This window comes from Ambystoma mexicanum, chromosome 6q, assembly GCF_040938575.1.
Source record: "Ambystoma mexicanum isolate Mex_15411 chromosome 6q, UKY_AmexF1_1, whole genome shotgun sequence".
Lineage (NCBI taxonomy): Eukaryota > Metazoa > Chordata > Amphibia > Caudata > Ambystomatidae > Ambystoma > Ambystoma mexicanum.
The window spans coordinates 1,248,466,890-1,248,493,881 of record NC_090937.1 but is presented as its reverse complement, the minus strand read 5'-3'; the positions used below and the strand labels follow the sequence as shown (position 1 = coordinate 1,248,493,881).

Here is a 26,992-nt window from a genome sequence, read left to right as displayed (position 1 = left end):
AGTTGAAGACAGCTGCTAACTTGCTTTCAACTTTGCAAAGAAGTGTTACTTACTTCCTGCAGCAAAGTTGAAAGCAAGTGTGATATCAATGTGAAGTGTCAGTCACTGTGTTTACAGTGCCGGGCTCAGCGCCTCGGCCCCAGCTCAGCGGAGCCCGCAGGCAGGCTGCACCCCCCAGGGTCAGGAGGTCTCGGAGGGGGGAGGACGGAGGAGGGAGGCAGGTGTTACAATTGCTTTGGTCGGTGTACCGTGTTTGCAATTGCTAAATTCAGCCTGCCTCCCTCCCACAGTACAGATTCACAACTGTCGTTCTCTCTCTCTGTGGGCTGTGGCCGCCGCAGCTGCAGACCAGAGGCTCGTGAGCTGACGGCAGGCGCACCGGCCCCCTGCAGTGGCACTGGCGGGCGCCCAGCTGGCCCACTGACGCGACACCGGCCCGTGAATTATGCACATGCATCTGCATCTGCATGCATCATAAATTATGATGCATGCATGCAGATGCACATGCAATCATCAAAGCAAGGTAACATCTAGTGACTACTAGTGTTACCTTGCTATGATAATTGTGCAGAGCAGCCGGCGCCGCCGGCGCGTGGCACCCCCCCTCGCCCCTCCTGGCTGGCTCCCGCCTCCCGGCCCTGCTCCTCACTCACACCAGGGCACTGGCAGGCGAGGCGACTCACTCTCCACCCCCTCCCCCCCCCGGCCATCCCCATCTGACTTGGCCGCGCGCGGGCCGCGTCGCCGCGAATACTCACGGCTCGGCGCACTGTCTGCAGCGCACACATGCAAAAAAAAAAAATACTTTTTTTTTTTTTTTTTTTTTTTTTTTTAAACCGGCCCAGAGGTGGCTGCCGGAAAACCGGCCCCAGGAGACCCCAAAGTCGTTCGGCCACGGGCCGAAAGACCGAAAGGGCCAGTCCGACCCTGATGTCAATGCCCAGTATCTTTAACAAGTAGTCATCACTCCTTCAGTCTGACCCAAACAAGACCCACCTTTTTGGCATTGAGTGATAAAAGTTGACTATAAACTCTCGCAAGACGCTGTCTGCCCCACTCCTTCCCGCCACCCTGAACAGCTGTACCCCTCCTCTGTGCCCCCCTGTATCCCACCCCAGCTGTATATCTGTTCTGTTGTTATCTATTGTTGTATACTTCTGTAAAGCGCTCCGTTGTGTATCTGTATTGTTGTATACTTCTGTAAAGCGCTCCGTTTTGTATCTGTATTGTTGTATACCTCTGTAAAGTGCTCTGTTTCTTCTCCGAGCTCGATCCCTGCTCAATAAATACCACAATAATAATAATAATTAAGTAAAAGGAGTGGGAGCTTTCCTGCCCAATTCGACAAAATCTACTGCCCTATGGATGGTATGGTAGGTTTGCCTCCCCAATATAAATCCTGCTTGGTCGGGGTCAATCCACTGTCCCTCTTTCATGCTATTGGACTCTGGGAACTCCCACACCCGCCATCGGTTCTGCATTATATTTATATGTCTGCCGTTCGGGTGTGATTGTCTAAATGGAAACTGATCTGTGTGCCGCTTGAGCCTGAAGCATGATTGGGTCTCTGCGAAATGCAATTCATGTAGGTGAGATGAGCAGCATTGAGAAGCAGACTACCCCGTGACACTGCTAGGGAAGGTTACAAGAGCTACAGCCAGCCTCCTTATTTCATTTAGCTCAGCTTTCCTGTTTTTACAGGCTACTATGACGGTCATCTGCTCTACCACACAGTGACCCAGTGTTCGTAGTTTCATATGTACTTTTTTTAGGAATCCCTCTGAACTGCTCACTTGCAGAGACCATAAGCTTTTACCAAATTGATATTTAGGTTTTCTCACTGCTTTTATGGGGGACATCTGCATCTGCAAGGGTTGGCCTTCAATGTTTAGGTCTCCTTTTGTCATATCCAGGACCTTTCTATGCACACATATGGCGTCTGGGCAACCCCACATAGACCGAGTGGTTTGTACATGTTCTGCACTCAAGGCTGTTGATGGTGTGGGAAGTCCGACATCATGGAGCAGGTGGTGGTCCCCAATCATTCGACCAGTCTGCCGTGTTAGTCAACATTTTACTTGGCAGCCATCTCTAAATGGATGCCTTCTTCCACCATGCCATCGTAGGCTTCCAATAAGGTAAAGTTTTCTGAGTGATTCCACTGTCTTGTGCACTCCTCTGCCAACATGTCCTAATTCACTACTTTAAGGACCTGACAAAGGAGGTTTTATCTCAGGCAATGCCCCTGCCACCTCCTCCGCCACGTCCTGCTCCACCACCATTTAAATACCCCTTTACACGTGGGAACCTGCTTCCAAGGTGCAGTTTCTTCCTACGACCAGGCAAAGCCTGGGCTGAAGAGCCATTTGGCAGACCAGCCCACATCAGCAAGAGCTTTTCATGACAGGATAGGTGGTCTAGAAGAGTTCTTAGGCATCTGTCCACAGAAACTGGGCTGCTTTTAGGCGTGCTGGGGCAAAGGGGGCGGAAAAGTCAGGTATGTGTTTTGACTGAGGCTGTCCAGATGTGGCAGAGACGAGAGACCACACTGGGCAGCACTTAAGTTCTGCCTGTAATGTGCCAAGATTAGAGGGGATGGCAACCTCTTCATTACTTCTGGGCTTCACAACCAGAGAAACAGGCATGCAAGGCTTCTGCTGCTCGCCGGACCACAAACGAATCCTGCAAAGCGCACGGAAATGTCCATCCCAGCGGCCTTAACACCCCAGCCGTTAGCGCATAGGCGGTTGCTTTTCAAAGACATCATTCTTCGGAAGTAAACAGTGACCCATGTGGGTTTCTCCCTCAGCCTTACGCAGACAATACGGCACAGACATGTGCAGTAAATCAGATGCTATGCTTATTCAGACCTTGCTCCAGAAAACTGCCAAAATATACTTCCTTCTGTCCACATGGAGCCATGCTTTATATTCTCCCATAAGTATGGAGGAGAGAGAATGCATGTTTTAAGAATAATAAAAAGTGACTTACCAGGTAAGTAAGACACTAGTCACCTTTCCTCCAAATGCCCGCACTCCATCCTCCCAATAAGATGTACCTGACTATCGCGAGCAGAAACAGGAAGTGGCGGGCGTTGCTATGAGGCACAGACAGAGCGCCTAGAGGCTCACACCTAACACGTGCAGGCAATCGCTGCAGCCAAGTTCCTATTAGAGAACATTTGCTGTGCAAAAGGCTCGGATCCTGTCTTCATGGGAAGGACAATGTATAGATATGTTGTAAAGGGGACTATGAACTATGAGTACAGTAGTTACTACGGGAAGTAGTACTACTCGAGTGTGAGGAGGTATTGTAGGACTCAGTGTAAGAAAGAATACTGATTGATAATCATAGCACTTAACAGTAAGCAATGGCTAGCAACCTGTAGAAATGTGGAGAAAATGGTTTCTTTAATGTATAATAGTGCTGGCTGACATGCTTTTTTTTTTTACGTAGGTGTGATTCCTTTTCATGGATTTTCTATGTACGGTAAGTTCAATGTTTTCATAAATACTTTGTAAGTAGAGCTCCATTTCAGGCAAAGTGATTTAAACGCATGGGTAATTAGGTCGTTTTAAACGTGATTGTTATTTTCAGAGAGCCTTGTGGAGGGTGGAAATTAGTAAGTGATAAAGTGGTATATTCTTCGCTGTTCTCATGGGAATCTACAATTGAATGAATCTGTTGCAGAAGCTGAAAATTGATTCTTTAGGGGAATTAGTAATTGCCGGAGAAGATTTCAGTGCAGTTTTGAGTACTAAAATGGGCACAACTGCCCTACTAGAAGCAAAAGTGTATTTTTACTCTTGTCAATTACACTCACAAAGCCCTCACGAAGGGAATATCCCTTTCTCTCATGTATGGAGTACTACAGAATTGCCCACATATTCTTCTCTCCCACGGGTAATATTGAACAACTCCCCTTTTAGTTATATATTTAGTTACTTTTTTATTCCTTTAGTACAGCCTGGCGAAGGGGCAAAAGAGCACTTCACTTGAAACTAGGTAACAAAGTGAGTACAAAATGGCCCTCATTACGATACCGGCGCTAAACCATGGCGCTATTAGGACCATGGTTGGTGCCGGTATCGTAACATGTCCGCCATGGTGAAATGGGGAAATACCGCCCCATTCCAAGGTTGGCGGGGCGGTATTTCCCCATGGCCCTTCCCCATTCCCATTTTTGCCCCATAGGGCATAATGGGAATGGCAAAGGCGCTAAGTACGGTACCGCAAATTGCGGTACCATACTCACCGCGAAGGTCCCTTTGCGGGTCCCTCTAGACCAGCCGTTGAGGTCGGGTCCCGCAAAGGGACCTCGGAATTAGGCGCTAATGGGTTAACGGCGCCGCCAGGGTCGTAATGAGGCCCAATGAGTGGGGAATAGGATGTGGAGCAAAAGGAGGTGGTGGAGTTCTGAAGCTCAAGCTTGCGTAGAATCTGAGATGCGGGAGGTTCTAAATATGTTAGTTTTCAATAATGAATGAAAAGACAAGATAGATAAACAAAGATTTCAGTTGAGATCTTTAGTCACACTAAGCAGAGTAAACAAAAAGAAGTAAAATCGGAGGTAAATTTACCCCATATGTTAAAAATATAGCTGCATGTTTGGATTACATTATGATGCCGTCAGACGTGCATAGACGCTTAATTAAAACCATACCTAAAGAAAGATAGCCACCAGACGAATTAGCTTCTCGACACCCTATATCTCTACTGTGGATCCTTAAGTCCTAATCAGTGTGCTAGCCATAAGACTAAGTGAAGTTAGTAAGAAACTTGGTTCATCCAGAACCTGGCAGGTAAATTCGAAACAGATCTACAAAGTTAAATCTACCAAACTATACATTGTGTGACTGACAACATTCAAAGCTTTGTGACTTCTTCAATACTTTCACTCGATAGTGAAAAGGGTTCGATTCACTAGAATGGAGTGTCATCTTTCTAATACTCGAGACAATTAATCTGGGGCTGAAGTTCATGAAGTCATACCTGAAGTTTCCTACAGCATGTCAGATAGATTATTGAGTTGCATACTCGTTGGTATGATCTCTGTTTAACTTGAGAGTCACAAGCTTGAACCCAAAAGCGGGCAACTCTTCCTTTGATCCTTCTGAACTTGACGAATTGACCACAGATAATCAGCTTATTTGGCCTTCATTTAGTATTTTTGCTGCTGTTGCTTGGGCCGTCCGCTCTCGGTGCTCCTAACGTGAGACCAAACCTATCTTGTTCACTCTGTCAGATTCGAGTATTGAGGCTCTTGACTTGTGGATGCAGATATGCGCAGCACCAGCATCCTGAGTTCTCTTGCTAGATATTGTTGATGGGGTTCCGTTGGTAAAGAGACTGTCTAGTTACATTCTCCGGAGCTGGCCTGCATCGTGGAGTTGGAGATGGCACACAGTACCCATGATCTCCCCAGTCCGATCGCCCAGCCTATAACAGGTGACTGCTTCACAGGCAGCCAACACATATAGGGCCTGGTTCATGGAAGTGTTTTATAATGGCTGTTATGATGGATTTCTGAACTCTGGCCTGGAGGGGCAGAGGTTCAGAAGGCCAGCCTAGTTTCTTGGAACAGGGTAACATCTGGACAAGCCAGACCAATCAGGGTAGCAATGGCGGCGGTCAAGACTAGGTCTCAAGAGGGGTGAGGGTGACTGAAAGCCTGCAATGAGCACCCAAAGCAAGGACGCTTACAAATTACTCCAGACAGGTGTTATATTAAACATATAGACACATTTATTACAAGGCCTTTGTAACATCGACCATAGTAAATAATCACGGTAAAACTCCCATAAACCAACACATCACAAGCAATACAATTATATACAAGACCAAGGGGTCTAAGGAATTATAAGCACGAAATATGCAGACCACCTAGATGGGGAGGAAAACAGGCAGTGCAAGTAATTGTTAGACCCAGTTTGACATCAGAGACCACCTAACTAGAAGGAAGTCCGAGCCCTACGAAGAGTGGAGCATTGTGCTCAAAAGTACCTGCACACGCGGGTGCCAACGGGCAAAGCGGAGTCTCTTTAGGGAAATCAGGCAGTTCAGAGAGGTGAACAAAACGATGATGAACAGATCCCCGCTACTCAAGCGCGGCCTCCACTTGTGGGCAGAAGCAGGGCACGAGTGCGGAAAAGGGTTGCTGTTTACAACAGCTATGGAAAGCCACAGGCTCCTTTGGGAGGGCGGCCGGTTAGGGTATTGACTACTCACCGGTCCCCGATGCAGGCAGACCCAAGCTTCTCCGGTTCCGTTTCGGTACTGGCAGGTCCAGATGCAATCAGCAGGATGTCTCGACGCCGGGTAGATTCCGCGACAGCAGGAGTCAGGGTCGAGGGTGTCCCAAATGCAGCAAACAAGCACAGATTGTTACTACAGCAGGGCAACTCGGCAACCGCGTGTATTCCGGTCCCAAAGCACTCGTCTCACTTCAGATGTAACGCTCACCTGATTCCCGTAGAGGCGCCGGTCTTGACTGGGCGTATACCGTATCTTCAAAGGTGATGTGTAACACACGGCTGGCTCTTTGGGCTGGACCTCTGTGCACTGTATGTCTGACTCGAAGGGTAAGATGTCTGCAGATAGAAAATATGGGATTAAGGAACTGGGTTATTGAATGTCTCTCTCTTCTTCCCTTTCTCTTCTCCTGTAGAACCCCAAAGCTTAACGCTCTCACCTTAGGTAAGTGAACGCCGTGCTCTCCATCTGCCTCGGGGCAGGGTGCTGTAACCAGTTTCTTCACTGGATAAGGGGAGCAGGCCTCTTGACTTCAGAGGACTGCTGTCCGTCGTTTACTGCACGAACGGTAAGTTTCGAGTAATTCTAATGTCTTTAAAGTCTTTAGTAATGATGTTTCTTGTTTTGCAGGGTTCCGGCGATGGCGGATGACGGGCTGAAGTGAGTTGAAGATGGAGCCCGTGTGATGAATAGAAGCGCCTGGAAGCACGTAAGTAAGCGCTTGTTGCCTGCTTCACGATGCGCTCTAACTGTCTTTTTATTTTGCAGGTACAAGTTCGGAGCGGCTGCAGGGTGCCGGAATACCCACTGGGTTAGATGTGGAAAGGAGTAATGGCACGTTGTATTAAAGTTCCCCAATGTCTTTAAACGCACCTTGTTTTGTCTTTCAGATGCGGGATGCAGCGCCGAAGGCCTCCGGAGCGTGCAAAGAGTTGGTAAGCTTTTGTCTTTCAGATGCCGGAATGCAGTGTGAAGACCTCCGGAGCGCACGAAGAGTAGGTAAGCCTTTGTCTTTCAGATGCCGGAATGCAGCGCGAGGCGTTGGTGACAGCCGATGGACCAGGTAAGTGAAGAGCTGTCACTGAAGACTGTAATGCTAACCTGTTCTTTCTTGTCTTTATAGGTGTTGCTGAAGACTGGATTCAGGATGGTAAGCCTTTTTCCTTAGGCCCAGGATCAGATGCAGAAGACACAATGAGCGTTCTGCTGCAGAGGATGCAGAATAACGCAAAGCAAGATTCATCCATCGGGTGTGGTTTAAATAGCCTCCTGTAGTGCTTAGGTGTCTCCTTCCACAGCCACGCCTAGGTAAGAAAAGAGTTCCTGCTTTCCAGAAGAGTTCCAGTGTTCTGAATCTAGGGAGTGGCTCCTGCCCCACCCAACAGGAAAAGTAGTTCCCAACAGAAGAGGATCAGAGGCTCAACTGGCAGGCAAGTAAGCAGCATGGTCTGCTGCAGGTAAGTCCACCCAAGCATTATGAGCCCGTCGCTTCCAGCGCTGGGACTGGGCATATTTATGAGCCTGGTGCCACTGGCGCCAGGACTGGGTCCAAAAGGTCCCAATTGGGACTGGTTGGCACTCGGAACCTGGGTTATGGATCTGCTTCCAAGGGAGTTGGGAAAACCCTGACCTTTTGGAAGCAGAGATCTTGACAGTACCCCCCCTCAAGGCCCCTCCCAAACCGGGCTTCTCTGGGGGTTTTGGCTTGTCAGGAAATGTTCGGTGAAATCTTTTGATTAGGCGAGGAGCGTGGACATATTCAGCAGGTTCCCAGGATCTCTCTTGGGGGCCGTAGCCTTTCCAGTCAATTAGGTAAAATAGTTTAGATTTGGAGATCTTGGAGTCCAGAATGCTTTTGACTTCAAACTCGAGTTCTCCATCAACTAGGATAGGTTTTGGAGATTTAGTTAGTCGGGTTTGAGGTTGCACGGGTTTTAATAGAGAGACGTGGAAGACCGGATGTATCTTCATGTGCGGGGGCAAGTCCAACTTGACCGCTACTGGGTTTACTATGGTAGTGATGGAATAGGGACCAAGGTATCTTGGGTTGAATGTGCGTGGCCCTTTTAGAGGTAGATATTTGGTGGATAACCAGACTTGATCCCCTACTTGATATTGAGGGGCTTCCTTCCGATGTTGATCTGCTCCTTTCTTGTATTGTTCTTTAGCCCTTTGAAGGTGAGAAACAGCTTCCTTAAAGGCTTGGGTGATTGTAGAATGCAGGTAGTCTACTGCTGGTGTTTCAAGATCTTGGAGGGGATCCAACTCCGAGGTTCGAGGGTGACTGCCGTACAAAAGAAAAAACGGGGTTTTCCCAGTTCCCGAATGGACAGAGTTATTGTAGGCATATTCGGCTATCCAAAGGATGTCTTTCCAAGTTTTTTCAGTTTGTTGCAGCATGCAGCGTAAATACTGTTCCAGAGTTTGATTGGTCCTCTCGGTTTGTCCGTCGGTCTGAGGGTGGTGACTGGTCGATAGTCTCACATCAATTTGAGCCGACCGACAGCAACTTCGCCAAAAATGAGAAATAAATTGACTACCTCGATCCGAAATTAGAACCGAAGGAAAACCGTGCAGTCGGACGATGTTTTCGAGAAATTCTCGGGCCAGAGTTGCTGCTGTTGGCAAGCCTTTGAGCGGAATGAAATGCGCCATCTTGGAGAATAAGTCCACGATTACTAGAATCGTATTGTATCCGGAGCATGGAGGTAGATCGGTGATGAAGTCCATAGAAAGCGTATGCCAAGGGCGAGGTGGGATGTCAATAGGGCGTAAGAGGCCTGCTGGTCTTTCCTTTTGACTCTTGTTTTGGGCGCATACTCCACAGGACATTATAAAGTCTCTGATATCTTTTTTCCAAGACGGCCACCAGAAGTAGCGCTTGATCTTTTCTGAGGTCTTGGCCATACCGGGATGTCCTTCCATTAAAGAATCGTGATAACAAGAGATTACTTTTTTCTGTAAATCTGTGCTGGGTAGGTATAATCGTTCTTGGAAATACAATAAGTTGTCCTTTACTGCAAAGTCCTTTCCCTGCATATGCCAATTCTGTATGTCTGCTGGAGTTACAAGTTGCCTGGCTTTATCCTTAACTTCCTCTATGGATTCTGTGGCGATTACACCCAGAATTCTTTGTTCGGGAATGATTGGTACAGGTTTAGGGTTGATCAAGTGTTCTTCCACTCCCATCCGAGAAAGGGCATCAGCTTTACCGTTCTTTGTACCAGGTCGATAGGTAATTATGAAATCAAACTCGGCAAAGAATAATGCCCAACAGAGTTGTCTAGAGGATTGGGCTTTTGCGGTTTTCAAATATTGCAGGTTTCGGTGATCCGTAATCACAGTAACGGTGTGTCGGGCCCCCAGCAGATAATGCCGCCAAGCCTTAAAGGCAGACTTGATAGCCAGAAGTTCCTTGTCAGTAATCGTGTAATTGATTTCAGGAGGCGAGAATTTGCGGGACCAAAATGCCACGGGATGCAACTGATTGGTTACCGGGTCCTTTTGTGATAGAACTGCCCCCATGGCAAGGCTTGAAGCATCAGTTTCCACGATGTAGGGGAGTTCGGGGCGAGGGTGTTTTAAGATTGGTGCAGAGATAAATTTAGTCTTCAAATCCTGGAAAGCTTGTTCCGCCTCGGTAGACCATTCAAAACGTTTGTTTTTCTTTAACAAGGCAGTGATGGGCTGGACTATTCGAGAGAATTCGGGGATAAACCTGCGGTAAAAGTTAGCGAAGCCTAACATGCTTTGCACACCTTTTACGGAGGATGGTGATGGCCATTTGAGAACTGCATCGACCTTCTTTGAATCCATACGCACTCCGCCAGGTGATAATATGAATCCCAAGAATTCAACTTCAGTCACGTTGAAAACACATTTTTCCAAATTAGCGAAAAGTTTGTGTTGACACAATCTTTCGAGGACCATTTTCACGTGTTTCCGATGTTCAGATTCCGATGAAGAATAAACGAGGATGTCGTCAATGTAAACAACAACACACACATCTATGAGCTCTTTGAGGACATCGTTCATAAAATATTGAAAGGCGGCCGGGGCATTGCAAAGTCCGAAGGGCATGACCTGATATTCAAATAGCCCATACTTGGTGCGGAAGGCCGTCTTCCATTCATCGCCCTCTTTTACTCGTACCAAGTGGTAAGCTCCTCTAAGATCCAGCTTTGTATATATGCATGCTTTTCTGACTTGGTCCAGGAGTTCAGGGACCAAAGGTAACGGATATCTATTCTTAACGGTGATCTGGTTCAGGGAGCGATAATCTATACAAGTTCTAAGGTCTCCTTCCTTTTTTGGAACGAAGAACAAAGCTGAAGAAGCAGGGGACTTGGAAGGACGAATAAACCCATTTGCCAGGTATTGATCCAGGTATTGTCGAAGGTGAAGGTTCTCAGGCTCGGTGAGGGCATAAATTCTACTACAAGGAGGAGTAGATCCAGGTATCAGGTCTATCTGGCAGTCATAAGACCTATGAGGAGGTAGAGAGTTAGCCTGATCCTTCCGGAAAACATCTTGGTATTCTAGGTATTCGGGAGGTAACTGGGGAGTCTCTGAAGAAATTGCTGCCAGTGCAACACCAGGTGGAGGGTGACAAGTAGAGACACATTCTGGAAACTGGACCGTTCTTGCTCGCCAATCGATCAGAGGATTGTGTTTCTCTAACCAAGGTATTCCTAGAATAATCTGAAACTGAGGGGCCTTGATCACATCAAACACGATCTTCTCATGGTGTCCATCTTGACTTACTAGCGTCACCTCTTGAGTGGTATGCGTTACTGGCCCGGAGGCTATCTCCGTACCATCCACCGTAGTAATGACGTCCTTTACAGCCTTGGGACAAAGAGTTAGATTCATCCTCAAAACCATTTCATGATCCACATAATTGCCGATGGCACCGCTGTCGACGTAAGCTTCAATTGCATGTAATCGATCCGGATTATCAGGGCTAATGAGGACCATAGGTATCACGAAATGCGAGGTCACGGAACTGGTTTTCACGCTCGGCAAGAGGACCTGTATTCTTGTCGGGCGAGGTCGTTTCCCTGCTCAGAGTTTGTAACTTTGGTAACTGCAGATCCTACTGCCTTCTTGGCAGGTTTCACCGGACAGTCTCGAAGAAAGTGCCCTGAGTTTCCGCAAAAGAGGCATAATTGCAACTGTTTTCTCCTTTCCCGCTCCTTTTGTGTTAGAGGACCTTTCAGACCCCCTATTTGCATGGGTTCCCCGGAGTCTACTCCTTTGGAAGGAGTTGGCGGTTTGGAAAATACTCGAGCATCAAACTTGGAACGATCGGCCTTCCTGTTCTGCAGTCTGTGATCTATTTGAACGACTAAGTCTATATAGTCCGAACAATCTTGTGGGGGATTCACTACTTGGGCTAACACATCTTTGAGCTCTCCACGTAGACCTCTATAAAACAGCGTAATCCTTTTGTCCTCAGGCCATTGAGTTTCCACTATCAGTCTGTTGAAAGACGCAATATAAGCCAAAAGGTCTTGATTACCTTGTCGCAACGAAAGAAGCTCATTGTCCAAGGCCTGCCCCTGTGAATGTCTTGCAAACAGTTTTTCCATACTGAGCTGAAAAGCTTGAAAATCATGGAGGACCGGATCATCTTGATTTACTAGAGGGATCGACCAGTCTGCCGCATTGCCACTAAGGTACGAAAGCACGAAAGCTACTTTAGCTTGATCAGTTGGAAAGGCTGCTGGCCGGCATAAGAGATGCAACCGGCACTGATTGATAAATACTGCAAACCTCTTTGGGTCACCAGAAAATCGTTCGGGCGGAGCCAGAGGTACATTCCCAGGTAGGTTGATCTGCACTGGATTCATAGAGGATGTAGAAGGAAGATTTCCCCCAGATGCGGGTAACGGGGTCTGTCCGGCTTGTGACTGTAGCAATTGTCTAGCGAGATCATCTGTTCGCTCCTTGGAAATAATCAGTTCCCTTCTTAGAGCGTTCGTTTCCTGACGGGCTGCATGCACTTCTGCCCTTAGTTCCCCAAGTAACTGGGCTAGCTGGTCGGTATCCGAGGTTTCCATAGCGCCTGGACGGGAGTTTTGTGGTTGGCTTTGCGTTCTGTAACGCTCACCTGATTCCCGTAGAGGCGCCGGTCTTGACTGGGCGTATACCGTATCTTCAAAGGTGATGTGTAACACACGGCTGGCTCTTTGGGCTGGACCTCTGTGCACTGTATGTCTGACTCGAAGGGTAAGATGTCTGCAGATAGAAAATATGGGATTAAGGAACTGGGTTATTGAATGTCTCTCTCTTCTTCCCTTTCTCTTCTCCTGTAGAACCCCAAAGGTTAACGCTCTCACCTTAGGTAAGTGAACGCCGTGCTCTCCATCTGCCTCGGGGCAGGGTGCTGTAACCAGTTTCTTCACTGGATAAGGGGAGCAGGCCTCTTGACTTCAGAGGACTGCTGTCCGTCGTTTACTGCACGAACGGTAAGTTTCGAGTAATTCTAATGTCTTTAAAGTCTTTAGTAATGATGTTTCTTGTTTTGCAGGGTTCCGGCGATGGCGGATGACGGGCTGAAGTGAGTTGAAGATGGAGCCCGTGTGATGAATAGAAGCGCCTGGAAGCACGTAAGTAAGCGCTTGTTGCCTGCTTCACGATGCGCTCTAACTGTCTTTTTATTTTGCAGGTACAAGTTCGGAGCGGCTGCAGGGTGCCGGAATACCCACTGGGTTAGATGTGGAAAGGAGTAATGGCACGTGAGTATTAAAGTTCCCCAATGTCTTTAAACGCACCTTGTTTTGTCTTTCAGATGCGGGATGCAGCGCCGAAGGCCTCCGGAGCGTGCAAAGAGTTGGTAAGCTTTTGTCTTTCAGATGCCGGAATACAGTGTGAAGACCTCCGGAGCGCACGAAGAGTAGGTAAGCCTTTGTCTTTCAGATGCCGGAATGCAGCGCGAGGCGTTGGTGACAGCCGATGGACCAGGTAAGTGAAGAGCTGTCACTGAAGACCGTAATGCTAACCTGTTCTTTCTTGTCTTTATAGGTGTTGCTGAAGACTGGATTCAGGATGGTAAGCCTTTTTCCTTAGGCCCAGGATCAGATGCAGAAGACACGCTGAGCGTTCTGCTGCAGAGGATGCAGAATAACGCGAAGCAAGATTCATCCATCGGGTGTGGTTTAAATAGCCTCCTGTAGTGCTTAGGTGTCTCCTTCCACAGCCACGCCTAGGTAAGAAAAGAGTTCCTGCTTTCCAGAAGAGTTCCAGTGTTCTGAATCTAGGGAGTGGCTCCTGCCCCACCCAACAGGAAAAGTAGTTCCAAACAGAAGAGGATCAGAGGCTCAACTGGCAGGCAAGTAAGCAGCATGGTCTGCTGCAGGTAAGTCCACCCAAGCATTATGAGCCCGTCGCTTCCAGCGCTGGGACTGGGCATATTTATGAGCCTGGTGCCACTGGCGCCAGGACTGGGTCCAAAAGGTCCCAATTGGGACTGGTTGGCACTCGGAACCTGGGTTATGGATCTGCTTCCAAGGGAGTTGGGAAAACCCTGACCTTTTGGAAGCAGAGATCATGACATCAGACCTGGGAACGCCAAGTGTACGAATCGTGTGAGAGTGCCGAGGACTCGGAATTTAGCAGTAAACCAGACGGCCTTGACAGAGCAAGGTTCCTGTGTAGGCTGGTCAGTCCACTGGATGGCCCAGGGACGCTTCCGAAGGCTTACGAACAGGGTTTGGCGAAGATGCCGAGAATAGTTGCTCCCACTATTCTAAAGGGTCGAAGCGCCTTTGCAGACCTTCTCGTTCGATCAGAGGCCGAGTGGTCTCGCAGGACGACAGCAGTGCAGGGCGCCAAACCTTCAGCGGGCCAGCAGTGATTCCTCGACTGAGCTTCTTAGTTGCAGGATACTTGGCTCCTTATCCTTTGTTCGTGAGAACTCAGGAGATCGACATGGTAGTGGGGTTATCAGCCTCCTCTTATCCAAAGTTCCCTTCGTGCCAAAACGGAGAGGGCCCAATGGGAGATCTGCTCACAAACACTCACATCATACGTGGACCTATCACGGACCACAGTGGTCCCAGGCATTCAGGACACACTAGACTCTCTGGCACCCAGGATGTGTATTGGGAACAGACATCCCAGCCCACATCCTGGAGGCACACACAAGGCATGCAGAAGCCCGCGAAAGCGTTGTGTTTCGCGGGAAAGTGCATGACCAAATAAGGACTGCCCTGGGTCGGCTCGACCTGGGGGAAGGTGAAGGAGCAAGACAGTCAGCAGACAGGACAAAGAACCTTGTGGCATGGCCATTTTGGAGGCCAGACCACCCATTTGGGCCAAACGCAGGAAGCGCGGTTAACATGGCAAAAAGGGGTTCAAAACACAAAGAAACGATAGCTGCCACCAGTCCCGTCCGTGACACACTTGCACATTTCATGATAAGTCCAGCGAGAGTTTCTAGGGCCATTGGAATGACTAGAGACCCAAGAGCGCGGTAATGTAAGTTACGGTGCACTGTTGTTTCATGTTGCTCAAAAGCTGCAACATGAGGAAAGGACTAAGGGAAACAAAGTCTCCCAGTACTGACTGTCTTAAGGGCATGTCAGTTTCCCCGTAAGAATGGAGCGAAAGCCTAGAGGTGTGTGGCGTAAGTCTGCGCTTCTCTGGCAAAGTCTAGATCAGGGTGTAAAACAACAGCAAAAAGTTTGGGGGTTGCCACATGGAAGGAAAATGACCTACAATTATGAAATCTTTCCTAACACTGGCGCAATCCCATAGGAATATGTTCTGTGAATCAGGGCCATAATCTTTCCCAATGCTTGTTTTCCTTTCTAACAGTATATGCCTTTGCAGGCATTTTATCCTCATTTTCATACCTTTACTCTGGAGAAGAATGTTTCATATGATGGTTGTTTGAAGATCAGAAGCTAGAACAGAGAAGTTCAGTACCTTAATTGCAGGAGATGCAGCTTGCAAATTCAAGAAAACATTAGATTGGCAAACTGCTATTCATGACCATTCATAAAAAAAAAGTAAAGTGCCCAGGAAAGGCAAGGAAGCATTTCCAAATATTTTTCTGTGTCTGAAAATATCTCACAAAGAGTTTAACAATGTGGTGGAAAGGTGTGGATTGGCCTAGTCTTTAGGTCAATGTGTCATTGTTTAGTGAAAATATATCAACGAGGCTGCTTTTCCTCAGAGGTCAACTTTGTGTATAGTGGCAGTCGGGTAATAGCCTGAGAGGGAGGTTACTCTACTGAAATGTCTGTCATATTCTGACACGCTAGTAGTACAAGCACTGCCTTTGGTGCGTGAATCCCAATCATGACACAGAATAGTATGGCTCCTGCCAATCCAAGAATACAAGGGCCTTCGGGGAGCGTGCTGATAAACCCTTCATCACTCGATGCAATGGCAGGAAGACTCCTTCTAGATCCCTGGCTTCTTTGGTGCCTCACAATTTGAAAGACAAGGTTTACTGGGTTAAGAAGGCCAAAGACTCAGAGGAACCTCACCACAATGGCGGAAGCAAAAAGGCAGATGATAATAAGTGCTAGCAGAGGTCCTGTTGTCATAGTTACACCTCCAAGCGGCTTTCTTCCTCGTCCTCAAGGAAGCACCATCGCCTCTTCAGTTTCAGGGAGTCAGACTCTGAGGAATGATCACCTGCACTGGTTCTGGTACTGTCGGGGGGAAATTCTCCCGGGGTCGGCTGGGCCGTCCGCGGACCTCCGGGCAGGGAGGCCCCAACTCCTCCTGTATATCCCAAAAGAGATAGAGTATGAGACACACGCAAGAAGCAAGGTGATTCTGCTGTTTATTAAACAAAACGGCAGGGATGGGTCAAGGATCGTACGCATCCGTCCTGACACTCTCTCAACATCGTGGGGCTCGCAGGCCCTTTTTACTTTAGTATGACGCGCTACTTGCGTCACCTGAGAAAGTTAGCAAAAAACCTATCGCCACTCTGGATTGGTTCCCCGAGTGGTAGGGTTAGTCTAGCTTACGTATAGAGAGCGTTGTTAGTGGTTAAGGGTTAGTCAGGTGGTATACTTGGGTTGTCCCTTCAGTTTGATACATAAAAATCGTTACATGAAGACCCCTGAGGATTGGTCAATGTTAATGGCGTCAGTGATAAGGGCCCCATGTTCTGATTGGTCCACCCGCGAGCCCCCCAGTCTGGGACCATCGCTGTTCCCAGCTCGCGGTGCACCTGTCATTTGCAACAATGTTTCACTATGGGTATGTGCAGACAATGTGAGGATTTATTCATAAGCAGGAAGGCCGACTACTCCCACCGCCGCAGATGTCCATTGAGTCGCTTAATTGTATCTGCCTGTATCTTGAGACGGGGGATCCAGGCGCCTTCTTCCTCCTGGGCTTGGCACCCTGTCAGGTTCGGCTTGGTCACGTGAGGAGGGACCGTGGTTGAGGCAGAATTCTGCACAATTAATATTGCATTTCTCACTGTGTGCCTGGCTTATCTTGCAGTTGCGACCTTGGCGTCGGCTTGCGGTATGAGAGTTTGCAACGTTGTGCCCTTGACTGTCTGCTTTCGCTGGGCTCATTCTGCATGGTCAGCAACCGAACTCTTGCTCATTCAATGTTCATGGAAGCTTTTGCTTGCGGCCTACTTGGGCCTAGTGCATAGGTGGAACCGTTTGATACAGAGCGCTTTAGGTTATGGTATCATATTGCTCTATCCCCAGTATCGTGTCTTTGTTATATTTCTCATTATGATACATGGGTTTAGGAGAAGCGTGAGCAAGCCTTTTTAGATGAGTTCATTGTGCGTCTTGCGTTTCTGCATTTTGAAAAGTCTATGTGGAAAATAATAAAGATGCACGTCCGTGGGTGTGTCCGTCGCCTACGTCATAGCACTGAGTATGTTCTTCGTGTGGATTGGTGTGGGAGTGTCCGGTGTGTATGTTTGCACGGGTGTGCTGACCGTCGGCTAGGTCGTCATGGCATCTCTAACGATGTGTTGGTTTGGTGCTGGATGGTTCAGTCGAGTCCATCCATGCCGCAGGTGTCGGCATGTGCAGGGCAGGCTGGTGGGCAGGCGGGTGGGCATATCCGTATGTTCCTGTACCAGGGTATTTGGTCGTCTGGTAGATGGGCAAACTCCTCTCGTGGCGGGTGTCTGGGCCGTGATCCTCTAGGCCAGAGTTGAGAGGGGATTGGTGGGAGCCTTTTGTTCACTTTTCCCACTTCAGTCCCCCCTCTGGTCGACTTGTCGACCACAAACATATCCTTTTCCTTATCTCCTCTCACTCTCCATATTTTAGTTACTCCTCCCAAATGTCCATAGTGGTTAACATGGTCTTCAAATGACCAGTACATATACACACAGGTTCCTCCAGGTGTGCAGTATACCCACTTCCCTACGTAGCTCCTTGGGTTTCTTGGGTTTTCGAGCTTCACAGATGGTGGGTCCAGGTGGTTGGTGATGATCTGGTTGCGCAACCTCTCTCTCTCTTTTATTATTGTGCCTGTGTGTTGGCCGTCATCTGCTGGCATCAAGGGGTGCATACCGACCATTTCGATTATCTCGTCTGTGGTGCGCGCCTTCCGGACCTTCCAAAATCTTATTATGATAAGTGCAGCTCCAGCCAAAATAATGCATCCAACTATAATCTTCAGTCCATCTGACAGCCAAGATGGCATCCATGACCATAGCGTCGAAAACCAGCTCTCGTCCTTTTTCACACCTTTGCTTTCATCCATCATTTTGGAGTGCATCTGGGCCAATTGTGATACTGCTTCTGTCAGTGTACCATTGTCAGCATCGTTAGCAGGAATGAATGTGCAGCATGATTGTCCTATCTTTGCGCAAACTCCTCCTTCCATTGCTGTGAGGAGGTCCAGTACATATCTGTTCTGTAGTGCTAACATCCTCACTGCTCGCAATTCCTCTTTTATTGCGTTTAATCCATTTACTGTAGAGTTAATTGTCATCATTAGTTCCCATCTAGTTATCTGGAGCCATTTTGCGTTTGCGTAAGCCTGTAGTCCCGGATGTATTATTGAGGAGAAGAACATTGCTGCTCTGCTGAATAGTCTGTGTTCTGGCGGAATTGAAGTGAGTGCTGTTTCCGACCTTCCCCATAGGTAATTTCCTGTCAGGGGTTCTCCGTGTCTTTTCTTTCTATTCAGGACAGTGTTGTTGCCGTTGTTTTGGTTTTCTGGCCCCTTCTGAAGCTGTGCAGATCTCTTCTTCCTCTTGTTTCCTTCATCCATTTTGGGGAAGTTCGGCACATTCACATGTTTCTGGGGCACCACTAGTGATGGTACATTAACGTGTACCATTGTGCATACACCATTCCACAGAGGGGGCAGTGTGTGGTATGCCTTGTCTCCACAGGCCCAGTAATGGTCCATTACTACTGCTGTTCCTGCTCCCCCCTCAGGTAGCTCTGTCACGCTTGCACAGTTGGTGTTGTATCCTACGTCCACTTCTCCTTTATGTTGGTAGCATACCTTAGGTGCAGTCATCGGCAGTATTGTTATTGGGTCTTCATCCTTCTCTATCCACGTTAGCATGGGTACGTACTTGACCCAAGTCGTCCAACATCTGTTGTTGTGTTCAGCAATAGTTGTAGTATCCTCTCTCATTACCATATTGCTGCCAACCACTCCTGTGTCCCATTTGTCACCCAGGTACACCTTCCCTGTTATTATTATCAGTGGTCTTTCCCAACATCCTTGTTTACCAGGAACTTCAGTGGCGTACCAATCACATGGTAGGTACTGTAGTGTAACTTTCTTTGTTTCTCCTTTTTCAGGGCCACTTGTTATGTATCTGAATGCTTCAGCATGTAAACTGGCCTTGTGGTAACTCAAATAACTCTTAAGGAAGTTATTTTCGTACAGGTATGTGTCTCGTGTTTTCCATACCATGTGCACCGTGTTCCCTTGAAATCTCCCTTTCGTTTGGAACAGTGCCACGTATATTATACACCGTGCTGTTTTTTCATCTATTTCCGTGGCAACGAAAGTTCGCGAAGCACTCATGGCGTATGGGATCAATGAGCAGAAGTAGCAGCTGTCTTCTGTTGTTTGTTTACCTATTTGAGTCATGTGTTGGTACCACATGTTGTTTGAGACATGTGCTGAATTTTGTATGTAGTTGTCAATATCTTTATTGTCTGAGTATGTGCTGCGTTTAACTCTATTTTCCTTATGTGGAATTTTGCTAGTACCACCTGACGTAACACCTGTTGCAGCTGGGGTGGGGGTATATTAGGTTTGGATACAGCAAAAATATTGATAGCATAACTGTTCCGCCATACAGAGGCAGCCACGAACCCGGTGATCATCAAAATCCCTATCATCTTTATTACAGAGGCTAGTCTCACCGGCATTTTGCTCTTACCTTGCTGCAGTCCGGCAGCTAATTCTTGCGACGTTAAAGTTGCCCGCCTGAAAATTCTCAATATGCTTGTTATTAGTGTTAGTTGTTGTTTTCAAGCTCTCCCTATCAAGTAGTCGTTCAGTGCCCAGGCGAAGAGCTGTTCCCACGCCAATCTAAGTGATCTATTTCTTAGCACAGGCAAGTATGGGCGGAGGTGGGGCATTGATTGTTCTATGGCCAAGAGAAGTGCTGTGTAGTAGACACGTACCCTCCTCTTTTTCAGGTACTTTGGCCTTTTTATGTAATAGACAAACTGGTGCGATAATTCTTCAGGGTAGCTATTGTCTGAGGGTATCATCTACTCCTCCTGGGCAGTGGACTTTGTTAGTTATCTGTTTTCTTAGCAGTACAATAATACACCGTACCTGCATGTGCGAGAGAAAAAAAAGAGAGAACATTCAAGTGTTTACATGTGTATGTGCAAAACAATGTCCTTCAGTTGGGTTATTACTGCAGTGGGTAGTGGGGTCGATGGGCAGAGGGTTTGGGGCTCAACTGGTAGAGGTTTCTTTACTCTTTGATCGTGTGACCATGGGGTGGGCGGTATGGTAATTACCCCTTTCTATTTCAGTAGTTGTCTCTGGGGAATCAGGGGGGTGGCAAGGTATGGGGACACTTTGGCCGTTAGCTGCGGTAGAAGTCCCTTCCTCCGTTGGCGACGCTGTTGCTGTTCTTTTGAAGGCCCTGTCGGTGACGCTAGGGCGGGTCTGGAGTTTGCAGATCTTTACGTCGTGTAGGTGATTCCAGGCACGTTTGTCCTGTAGCTTTACTGCTCTCGTTGATACTTCCTCTACCAGGTGAGGGCCAGTGAAGCGTGGGCTGTTCCACTTTCTGTTGAAATTGCGGAGTAGTACGTGGTCACCTTTAGCAATTTTGCACAGTTTTCCCTTTTCCAATTCTTCATCCGCGTCTTCTTGTTGATCACTCTTAGACCCGCCCCGCGTGCGCTCGAGCTGTTGAGACACAAACACTACACTAGTAATCAAAGAAGACACATATTGGTACATTTCATCACCAAGGACAGTTGCAGTACTCTCATGATCGGTGAATGCTCTTGATGTTGGCGTCAGAGGAAGGCGCATTTGACGTCCGGTCACCACCTCCTGAGGGGTGAGGTGGTGGTCGGAGCCTGGTCTATTCCTTAGCTCAAATAGGGCTAGCGGAAGGCAATATAGCCAACTCTTCTTTGTTGTTTGCTGTATTTTTGCAATTGCCTCCTTTAAGAGGCCATTCAGGCGTTCGCATATACCGTTGGCCTGCGGGTGTTATGCACATGCAAATTTATGCTTCAGTAAGGATGTGATATGCTGGAACATTTCATTGGCGAAATGCGGGCCATTGTCTGACCGCAGTATTTCGCACACCCCCCACCTGGGGAAGACCTCCCTCACTAGGAATTTAGCTGCTCGGAATGCATCTGGGTGTGAGCAGGGCCCTGCCTCAATCCACCTCGAGAATGGGCATACATCTACAATCATATACCTATTTCCTTGACATACGTTGATCATATCAACATAGTCAATATGGATGTGTCGGAAGGGTCCCTCTGGCCGGGGTATAGTACCTTTTATCACCTTCAGCGTGTGACCGGCTGTGAACTGCTGACATGTGAGACAATTGCTGATAAAATTTGACACATGGGAATTTAATTCGGGGCAGAACCAATCTTCCCTAATTCGTGCTGCAATGACTTCCTTGCCTGTGTGGGCTGGGTGGTGTAGTTGGCTCAGGGCGGTGTTCAATAGTGCCAGTGGCATTACCATCTTTCCAGTGCTACCCTGGCGCCATAGTGCGTCAGTTGGTGACATTGTACATCCTCTTTTTACCCATATTTCTTTTTCTGCCATTGGTGCAGCCGCTTGTAGTTCCATTATCTGTGTGGCTGGGAGATGGGTGTACCCTTCTCTTATTAACATCTCCTTAGCTATTCCCCTCCCGCTCCCTCTCTCTGACTCTGGGGGGTTCCATATCTCGCCAAAATATGCAGCATACTTCGCGTGTGCGTCTGCTGCTGCATTCCCTTTTGAAATATGGTCTTCTCCATTAGTGTGTGCGGTGCATTTGACCAAGGCTAATTCTTGGGGGTCATTTATTACTTCAATTAGTTCAGCCAATAAGAGGGCATGTTGCACTGGAGTGCCGTCGGCTCTCCTAAACCCTCTTCTCCTCCATTTGGACAACCCTGAGTGGACAGTAGACGTGACATATGCACTGTCGGAGTATATGGTCACTCGTTTGTCAAAGCTTTCCTTCAACGCCAAGATCAGTGCAACTAATTCTGCTGCTTGAGCAGAGTAATGCTGTGGTAATTGTACGCATTTCATCGCCACACACACCGGTACCTCCATCATTTTTACCACTGCTGCCCCAGTTCTCCTGATCCCGTCACTTTGGTCAATTGTTGGTCAATTGTTGATGACCCATCAATGAACAAGAGCTCACCTCCCTCTAGTGCGTTCTCTTCAACCTTTCTAGTACATGAGTATATTTCAGTAATCTTTGTACAATCGTGTGCATAGTCTCCTTCCTCAATTACTTCTGCTATGAACCTTGCAGGGTTGACCGTGCTGCATCTAACAATTGATAGTTCAGCTCTAGATAATATTATCTCATAACCTGACGCCCTCTGCGTTGTTAGTGTGGACTTAGGCTTGTTCAATATTGCAAATAGTGCATGTTCCACAAATAATGTGGTTGGGCACCCCATGGTGATTGCTGATGCTTTCTCTACCGCAAAGGCAGCTGCGGCGAGACCTTGTTCGCAAGGGAAATGACCTAGCATCACAGGGTCCAAGTGGCCGCTTTAAAACGCTACTGGTTTGTAGCCCATGCTTGTTTTTTGAGCCAACACTGCTTTCATTACTGCTGAGTCGCAATGTGAAAATATAAAGAATTGTCGTTCATAATCTGGGATGGCCAGTACCGGAGCGGTTGATATTGCGTCTTTCAGTTCATCAAAAGCCTCTTTCATTTCCATTGTCCACCCCAACTTTTTCTCCCCTTTGTTAGCTTCTTTTAACCCCTCAAGTAGGAGTCCTATGTATGAGCTGTAATCAAATACCCATGCTCTGCAGTAGTTGCACAGGCCCAGGAACTGCTGTAATTCACTCACTGTTTGTGGCAATGGCGTTTTTGAGATGGCCTGTGCTCTTTGTGGTGCAATCTTTCTTCCATATTGGGATATGAGCTGGCCAATGTAAAGTACCTGTTCCTGACAGTACTGTAACTTTTCCTTGTCTACCTTGTAACCTTTTTCAGCCAATATTGTCAGCATCTTTAATGAGTCCTCTCTGCATCTTCTTTCGTTTGTGCTGCAAATTATTATGTCAACAAACTGCAACACTGTGCTTTCTACTTCAATGTTACCCAAATCCATCTGTATTACTCTGTTGAATATTGAGGGTGACTCGCAGTACCCCTGTGGCAACCTGGTGTGTTTCCACTTTGTGTTTCTGTAAGTGAAGCTTGTCAGATCTTGTGAGTCTGGGTGCAGTGGTATTGAGAAAAAGGCATTTTTAAGGTCGATCACTGTAAACCGTGATGCCTCTGCTGGAATGCCGCACAATATTGTGGCCGGGTTTGCTGCTATGGGGTATTCTGCTTCCACTATGTTGTTCAAAGGCCTGAGGTCCTGTATGAAGCGCCAAGACCCACCTTTAGCCTTGGGCACTGGGTATACAGCTGTGTTACATGGTGATTCTGATGGGACCAATATGCCATTATTTATAAGGGCCGTTATTGTTTCATGTATGCCCTCATCTGCCTCTTTTGATAGTGGGTACTGTTTCACTCTGGGGAGTATTGCACCCTTTTTCAATTTTATTCTTACTCCCCCTATGCTTTTTATACACCCCACGTCATAGGGGCTAGTAGTCCATAATGATGTGGGTACTTTTGCCATATCCTCCTCAAAAAAGGGAACTGGGGTGGACGTGGGTGTCTCAAGTGCCATTGCAATTTTCTGTGCCACTTGTCTGTACGTCTCCCTTAGATATATTTCCACACTCATCATAAATACCATTTCACCTTCTTCCTTTTCTCCTGAGAAGAGCTCCTCATCTGACACCTGGGTGAGTCTACATCCCTCTGCTAGTGCTATCACTGCCCTCCATGCTCTTCCTTCTCTGTCTTGGGCATGTACTGCAATGTAATCAGCGGTTGCTATAATACTCTCTATGTCCACTGAAATCACCTTTCCTTCTGGTTCATTGGCTGGTGTTTCTGGTCTAAACAAATACGCTGCTGGCCTCCTCCAGATCTTTCCTTCTATCCCTGGCATCCATGCAAATGCCATGTCTGTCCCGTACTGGAACAGTTCACCATCTACTGGCTCAGCCCTAATCACCGTCTGTCCACAGTATGCTTGCATAATCTGTCGTGCAGTGAGCATGTTAATTCCTGGAGTGGAGCAAATTATGCCGTTCTCCGTAAAGGAGATCGTCATATTCAACCTACTCATGATGTCTCTCCCCAGTATATTTACTGGTGAGGCCCTAGAATATAAAAGTGGGAATGACATGTCATAATCCCCTATTGATAAGGGAATGTTATCAGTAAAGGGAACCAACCCCCTAGCCCCAGAGAACCCTTCGGTGTTCATGGCTTCACCTGACATCTTAAATTTACCTTCCCTTATGCAAGACCGGGTTGCCCCGGTGTCAACAAGGAATGATAATTTTTTGTCACCTATCGTTACCTCTATGCGTGGTTCCTCCGCACTATTAGGTGTTACCGACAGGATGGGACACACCAAGGTCGTCTGTGGGCTGTCCTATTGAGGGTATAATGATTGACCACTTCCTGTGTAAGGGTTGTGTCCCAGGATCGTCACCCTACCCAGTTGTGTTTGCTGTAGTTGGATATTGGTAGAGGTTATGTTATGGTCTTGGACTTGTGCAGGTTGCTGTACTTGCTGTGCTTGGGGTTGTTGTGTTATCGCTACCTGTTGTTGAGGCGGTGGATATGTCTGTGGCTGTTGTTGTGTTACTAGTTGTTGCTGTCCATTTCCCTGTTGCTGGATGCCCTGCTGTTCCTGTGTGAGCTCTTGTTGTCCCTGTTCACTCCACGGTTGTGTGCCTGGTCTCACCCTACACGTGCGTGACATGTGTCCTACTAATCCACAAATCCAACACACCAGTGGTTCCCTGTTCTGCCATGGAAAGCTTCCTGTGTTGTCCTGGTATACTGGGTGCCCCGGTGGGGTAGGAATTTCTAAGTCCCCCCATCTGTTGTTGTGTGTTATATCCGTATCCTCTCCCTCTCATTATTCCTCCCCTTCCCCTGTTGTAATTATAATACCCAGCTCCTGGCGTTGAGTATCCTCCTCCCATGTTAGTCGTGTATGGTTGGAGTGGCGGCATCTGTTGTGTTACAGTCTACGATGGTTGTATTTGGGAGGGGTCTTGTGCAGCCACTACTTGTGTGGGGCTTTGAGTCATTGTGGTAGGTGTAGTTATTAGTGCGCCTTCCATCGTGTATTTAGTAAGTTTTTTCTGTACTAGTTTAGCCTCTTCCGTTTTCCTGTCCTCTTCCTTTTTTTTCATTTTTTCTTGCCATGTCCTGCAATGATGTACTATAGTCAGTTGTATTTCTGGCCATGCTTTTGCTTCCATCCCCACTATTTTCTTCAGTTGTTTCTGGACTGCTTCTGGGAGCCCCTGTACTAGTATATGATAGAATATTGCTGGTGTTTTGTCCCATTGCTCTCTAGTTTCCATACGCCACTTCTCTTGAATTTCCTGGATATAATCAACAGGATCTTCGTTCTCACGCATCTTGCGCGAGGTAATTGCTCCTATGTCAGATGTGTCTGGATACTGTACCCTCAGTGCCTGCCATAATGCATGTCTGCAGTTTGCGAATGGTGCCCCATCGTGAGATGTGTTTGTTATTGTGACCCCGGGGAAGCCCGCTCTCTTCCAAATGTCATCCGCAGCATCCCCTAATATTGATATTAGAAGGCCCTTTACATCTCCCACTGCCAATTTCTGTCCTGCGGTGTGTTTTTCCATTTCATATATCCATTTACCCGCACCTCCACTTAATGATGGGAGTCTGCACTTTATATTTTCCTTGTCTGTATGCTTCCAAGGGACGTATTGTGGTCTAACCCCTCCCCTCTCTAGAAGAGGCATTAAGTTGTGTCCCGTTTGACCCCCTGGGTTCCACAAAATCGAGTCCGCACACCCCTCCTCTTCTTCCGTCTCTTCTACATCGTCAATTTCGTCCATATTTCTCCTGGTCTTTACTCTTTCTCCTCCACCGCTTCCCCTTCTTTCATCATTTCCTTTAGTTACTGTGGGCGTGTGTATTCGTTCTCCCTGCCTGCGTCCAGGGAGGTCTCTAAGCCTTCCTGCATAGGGTGTCAGTTCATTTGTGAAGGGCGCGAGTTTAGATGGGCATGTTGCATGTAATGAGCGTGAGGTGGTGGAGCATGTATGACGGGGCGGTGACGGGGTGGCTTCACGTGTCTGCCTTTGCGCTATTGCTTGCTCTTTCTCCTCACTTCTCTGCAGTTCTTCCTTTCTCCTGCAGATCCATGGTGAGTCTCTATTTGTCCGGGTGGTGTATAGTTTATCTAGGCTTTCCCTCTCACTATTTCTTCCTTCCTTCTCCGTTCCTTCTTCTTCCTCACTACAAAAGTCATTCATAAATGGCAACCCCAAACTGTCTTTTTCCCCCCAATCGTTACTGTTCTTAAGTCTATTAGGTCCGTTCCTCCCTTTTCTTCTTTACTAATCGCTCCCCTTTGTGCCGATGTTGTTGCTACTTCTGTACCTCTATATACATCCCTCCTTACTTCACTCTCCCCTCTCCTATCTTCTCTTTCCCCTTCATTTCTCTCCGCTATTTCTCTACCAATTTCCTCTCTTTTCCTTTCTAATTCTTCCATTACTTCACTACTCATTTTTTCCAATATCTTTTCATCTTCTTTCTTTCTTTCCCATCTCTCCCTCTCCCGTTCTAATATACTCTCTATCATCCTCCCTTCTTCGTATTTCCTTGTCACTTCTGACACTAATCTCTTCTTCCATATTGCCATTTCTTTTTCTTTCTCCTTTTCCTCTCTTTTCCTGTCACGCAGTGCTGCTCTTGATACCCTTTCTGCTGCTGCCTTTAACCTTTCGGCTTCTCTCCTTTGCTCCTCAGTTCGTTCTCTCATTTTTTCCAACTCATTCTTACCTTCTTTCCTTTCCCGTGCTCTCTCTCTTTCCCCCTTCTCGAGCTGCTTGATTAGTGCATTCTGCTCATCCCTTAATTCTGCTAATCGTTCCTCCAAAGTCCCTTCCTTTTCTCTTAACTGCTCTTCCCCCTTTCTTTTCCCCTCTTCCCCTTTCATTTCGC

At 47.5% G+C, this 26,992-nt stretch overlaps 1 protein-coding gene across 1 annotated transcript in view; it reads left to right on the top strand.

Annotated features, from left to right (window-relative positions):
* TBC1D19 (TBC1 domain family member 19) overlaps positions 1-26,992 on the top strand; it is a 2,127,563-nt gene that overhangs the window by 1,656,654 nt on the left and 443,917 nt on the right. The window contains exon 16 of the mRNA XM_069631846.1: positions 3,457-3,489. Within this exon, the coding sequence (XP_069487947.1) occupies positions 3,457-3,489 (33 nt within the window). The remainder of the gene's footprint in view (positions 1-3,456; positions 3,490-26,992) is intronic.